Genomic DNA, 5,555 nt, shown 5'->3' with positions numbered 1-5,555 from the left:
TATAATATTGGAAAGTTTCATGGGCCTGGTCAACTCATGAGAACACAGTGGGTGACACATATAGCACCAGTGTGGTTCAATGATCCTGTCAAGTCCAATATTGCTATGTCACTCTGAAACATAGATTGTTTGTGATACTATGCATTGTCAGTCCCATTTAAGTTGTCTGCTGTACATTTAAAAAAAAAAAAACAGATATTTGTCATGATAGACGCAGACAGCTGTCTAATTCATGCAGATGAACTCGGAGATGTCAGAAAGTGTCATTTATTAAAAGTTTTTTGTCTGTTTTTTTGTCCATACAAGAGATAACACAACAATGAGGAACAATTAGGTCATAGCAAAGTGGTACCACTGGAAATGTCTGCATATAAAATATGAATATGCAAATACACACACACACACACACACACACTACACACACTTTGTAATAACTCCTGTTTTGTTATTTTATAAGAAATTAAGAATAAACATTTATTTGGTATCATTTTACAGGTACTTTGACTTATTTTAGTGTTGTGTCTGGTTTACTCACATTGGGGGAACAATGACACGTCTTGTTTTGCATATAAGTATGAAGCACTCAAAAATGATCTGTCTGTCATCTGTTCATAGAATAGTTCAAAAGTGAAACCACATGCAGAGTTTGGCACCACTAGAGGGCAGCATAGAACGTTTACTGGAGCCGCCTGTTAATGCCTGTTCTCTCTCATCCACACATTCCTCTCTCTTACTGTGGCCCAGTCAAGCAGTAGAAACTCATCTTGTTGAAGTAATCCTTTGTGTGTTAAAGTATTTGGGTTTGGGTCATTGGTTTTAGCTGAACACGAGGGGTATGTTAAATCATATGATCAGATCACTCAATTTTTACCTTGTAGGCAAAAAAGATAACATGTCATTTGCAGTTCTTTAGCTTCTCAAATAGTCCTTTTTAGTATGTTTCTTTAAAAAAAAAAATAGTGTGATTTGTTACTTGTGGAGAGGTCTAAGATGTAGCAACGGGTGGCGATTTTTTTCTTGGAGGGGGGGGTTGTCATTTTGTTTAATATGGAATCAAAGCAAATTATATGCTTTTTTTTTTCCTTTGCGCCTTTGCGTGTAAAGGGTCTTTCTTTAATAGCAGGAACGTTGTTCAATACGTGAATCACTTTTTAGGGTCTACATGCATTACTGCATGTCACTGTTACTCAGGTTTCTTTCTACTTAACAAAGGAACAGTGTCTGCTGTCTTCTGGAGAGAGAGAGAGAGAGAGAGAGAGAGAGAGAGAGAAAGAGAGAGAGAGAGAGAGAGAGTTATGTGTTCCCTTTGGTGACGTCTTCACAGCATTTTTGGGATGTGAGTAGCTACCAGTGATCAGTTGTGAGCATGGTAATAAGTGCAATTAGAGATAAGCGATTAGAGTTTAAGATATCAGTGGCGCGTTCTAGACGTGTTCAATGCCACCTGTTGTTAAAGCGACGGTTGTTTGTGTGTATTAAGTAATAAAAGGACGTCCTCTGAAGCCGAGCATAATTTTGGGAGCGTGCATTCCTGTCTCAAATGCAGGTTCGTCTCCGCCTGATTAACAGTCTCCCAGAAAATCTTTTTAGGGAGCAACGCAATGAAATGACATCCATGGAGTTTCATTTTCATGTTTGATTTAACGACGCATTATTCCGCTTAATTCTCAGTTGCTTATACCTCTGTTGTCACTGTTCAGAATTTTCACAATTACTCACTTGAACTAATATTTTGTCGGGGTTTACGTTAACAACAAATACTGATCCAAATTATTATAACAGGGAAGAGAGCGAGACTTATAGTTTCACTGAGTTTTCACATCGAGAAGCACAGCTGTTTGCTTTCTTTCGGCACATTTAGACCGTTAAAGATAGGAAGGTAGGCGGAGGGAAGGTTCATTCCTTGCTCACTACGCTCCACTGCGTAGTTTCCATTATACGCCCGCTGAGCTAGTGAGCATCAAAAGTCCGGCGGACTTCAGATAACTTTCAACTAAGATCTTCGCTTCATCAGTTCACGAGACCCAATGGTCTCTCAACTGCAAAGGAGGAACAAACAGATAAACAAGAATTTTGGCTGTGAGTATTTACTGAGGGAAATCTTTTTCTGTGGGTTCCACTTACACTATTGAGCGGAACACAGTTCAGCGTACATAGCGAACATCCTATGACCACTGTAAGGTGTATGGTCACATTTTAACTGTAGCCTACGCCTACAAGTGTCTGACAGTTTATTTTGTGACTTATTACGTTGGTTACTTTGTAAATATAATTCGTATCTCATGATCAACTTTAATCTCAATTTACAGTGGTGGGAGACTCAAAAGATTTAATGATCGTAAAGCCATGCAGGGTCTCCTCGTAGTGCTCGTTTGTGGTAAGTCAGAATTTTTTTACTATGAGCGTGAAAGCCATGCTTTATGTATCGTTACATTGGCGAAGTTTGCCTATTTATTCTAAACAACTAGAAATGTTTTATATAAATTCACTATTTAATGGTATTCAATTAATTTTGTTTACAACAATGCATTTATTTTATTGTGTGTGTATATGTCGCTGATACTGACAGCCTGTTAAGGGAAGAATTGGGCGAGTTGTGCAAAAATAATTCTTTTTTCCGTGGAAAGTTTCATCTATGAGTATTGATTCAAGATGAAACAGGTATCGACTGATAAATGCAGCCTACACAGTGAGAGTGTAGGGGACTGGGACCAGCAACCAGTTGCTGTCTCTGCCTCTGGGAGCCATAGAGTTGCTTTTTTGAGTACTTAGTCAAACCTCTCAAACCTTTCTCTTTAAATGGCCACTCTTCACTCATCCATCATGGATGTCAGATTCCTTTTCTCTGCCACCCAGGATGGGGCTGCTTGGGTGGTACCCTACATGCTGTGTTTGTGTGCGTGTGTGTGCGCGTGCGTATGCGTGTGTGCGTGTGTGCGTGCGTGCGCGCCTTGGGGTACAGAGACCCCATGGAACTCAGCAATTTGCTCATTGGATCAGGAGTGCATCCTTTATTGCACACACATAGACAGCTGTTGTGTAGTGTCTGTCTACTTGTCTTAGTGTTTATGTTCATTTTATTCATTCTCATCAGGTGTGGAGAGTCCTCTCCCTCTGTTTATAGCTCTGCCTGTTCACTCAAGGTCTTTTTAAGCAGCTTAAATTTAGGGCAGGATAATAGCCCACAATAAAACTTAAAGTCCAGCCTCTTTATGTACAGACAGTACGTCATTGGCCCCCTTGTGCAGTCAATTAGTTTGTTTTCTTTCCTCTTCAGCCTCCTCTATTCAGTGCTGAGATTCAGTTATTTTGGTGTTAAAAGGAAAACAGTAGGTCAGAAGGTCATCATTAGGGCACCTGATAAGAATTATGTGTACTTGGGTGGTGTAATACACTGTTTCAGTGTTGGATTTAGGCAATAAGTTTAACCACTTTGATGTTTGATAGTCTTTTAGCAATTACATGCATGAAAGATAGATTCAGACTGTGAGTAACATGAGCAGGTAAAGAGTAAGTGGAAGTTAAGGTGTATAGCATCCATGTCAGATACACATTGATTGAATGTAAATGTTCTAGATTGAAGGATCAAACATAATTTAGACATTCATGATACCATTTCATCTGTCTCGTGTCTCATTCTCACTTCTATTTCTCACATTCTCCACTTTCTCTGCTTTCTTTTGATCTTTTCACAATGCTATTCACTTGAAGGACTTTTTTCACTCTGCAGTGGTGTGGGGGTGGATAAGTCTGGAAGGCTCTCACTAAGTGGTGGGGGAGGTTTTTTTTTAGAGCTGGAGGGAGTTATGGCATGGTGTGAGGGGACGCCATATATAGCATAATCTGAACAAGTGACATTCTCAGTTTCTCAGTCATCTTGTCTTAATATGTCCAGTTTTTTATTTGGTTTCTCCTTATTGTCTTTCCCAGTCCCCTGCTCTCTTTTGTGCTCTCTCTCTCTCTCTCTCTCTCTCTCTCTCTCTCTCTCTGTGTTTGGACTGCAGAACATGGGACATTAGTGGCCTTTCTCTCAAACCGGGGACCATGCATAAGGTTAATTGGCAAAGGTAGAAGTATGGGGAGGTGTAAGAGGAGGGGGGGAGGAGAGGAGAGGAGGGGAGAGGCGAGGAGAGCATTAGTGATGGCAGGATTTTTTTTGTTCCTGGTCTAATGAAAGTTGTGGGAAGTTAGTACATAGGAGACAGGAGACAGAGAGACATGTCTATTTTGCCCCGGTCACATTAATTATTGTCTGTCTGGATTTTGTAATTCAATCTTTGAAGTAGTCAGTTGTTTGACTGGTGTGACCTGCACAAATCTGCTGGCAGAGGTGATGGCGTGTTGTATAGTAAAGTTAATTTTGAGTTAATGTGACCCTCGGTGAGTTGCCTTTCAGTTCAAAGCACAGTTAATTTCATCAAAGGTTTGCAAGTGCCCTGCTTCAACTTTGTTTTTTTGGAAACTGTCTTGAACAAGGTTAAAAGGCATCCTGTATGTGAGAGCCCCATTCGCCTTCATCTGTGCTAGTATTTTTGGCAGGGTAATAAATGAAAAAAAAATGAAGTAGCTAATGGTAAAAAAAAAAAGTCTTTTGTTCAAGCTTCCAAAAACTATCCTCTATGAGCTTGATTGAGAGACAGGAAATGCGTACTCTATACAGAAACAGCCCTTCTTGTTTCCTTAGTTTTTATTTTCTTTGTGTCTCTATTTACCCACTCTTAATGCTGTGAGTTTTTTTTTTTTTTTGCTCTGATGTGTTATAATGAGATCACAGAGCTCAAAATCCCCTGCTCTGTGGTGGGAAAGCAGGTGAGGAGCTGGCACGAGCTGGTGCCCGGGAGGCAGTAACCATGATCCAGAAACCCTGCACTAAGAAAATTCCGGAACTGTGGATTCCAGAAGAATAGGGCGGTAAAGTCCTTTGATAACACACAGAGGTAGAGAAGGAGTGAAAAATAGAAAAGTGTTGTGTGTGTGTGTGTGTGCGTGTGTGTGTGTGTGTTTGGGGGGGGGGGGGGCGGTTAAATGAGGAGTTCAGAGCGGAGGGACAGGTTTTGTTTATATGAGAGGGAAGCATTGAATTATGTTTTTCTCCCTGGGGGGGGCAGGGATATCTCAGAGTAGAAAGACAGAAAGAGAGAAGAGGTGACTCAGAGGGAATCAAACTGTTTTTTTTTTATTTTGGAAAGTTAATTTATGTTATTATTTTTCTTTAGCATTCCTCGAAAATAATGGTCTTTCCAGTTTTAGCTGATATACACTGTCTTTTTGCAAATTGTTGTAATAGATACCTCTGTGCTTGGTATATTATTAAATCTGAATAGCCCATCCTCTGTCCTCTTTCCCAGATTGTGTCTGGCTTCTTGAACAGTGTGCCACTGTTAATAATGACTGGTTGTCAGAGTTAAGATGAGTTTGTATATTACTGAAGTGCACTTAAGGTTCAGTATAAACATGAAGCCCATCTGCTGATGAATCACTGCCATGCAGGAGGCCAACAGAGCGTTAAACTTCAGCCTGAATGATATGTAAATGTTTTACCAATGAAAATGGTT

General features: G+C 40.1%; 1 protein-coding gene across 1 annotated transcript in view; it reads left to right on the top strand.

The window, feature by feature from the left end:
- Positions 1 to 2,035: 2,035 nt before the first annotated feature.
- Positions 2,036 to 5,555, top strand: part of lamb2 (laminin, beta 2 (laminin S)) — a 29,422-nt gene continuing 25,902 nt past the window's right edge. The window contains exons 1-2 of the mRNA XM_030768649.1: positions 2,036 to 2,079; positions 2,310 to 2,377. Coding sequence (XP_030624509.1) covers positions 2,347 to 2,377 — 31 coding nt within the window. The 5' untranslated portion in view covers positions 2,036 to 2,079; positions 2,310 to 2,346. The remainder of the gene's footprint in view (positions 2,080 to 2,309; positions 2,378 to 5,555) is intronic.

Source organism: Chanos chanos, chromosome 3 (genome assembly GCF_902362185.1).
Source record: "Chanos chanos chromosome 3, fChaCha1.1, whole genome shotgun sequence".
NCBI classification, from domain to species: Eukaryota; Metazoa; Chordata; class Actinopteri; order Gonorynchiformes; family Chanidae; genus Chanos; species Chanos chanos.
The sequence above is the reverse complement of the archived record's forward strand: the minus strand, read 5'-3'. Positions and strand labels throughout refer to the sequence as shown.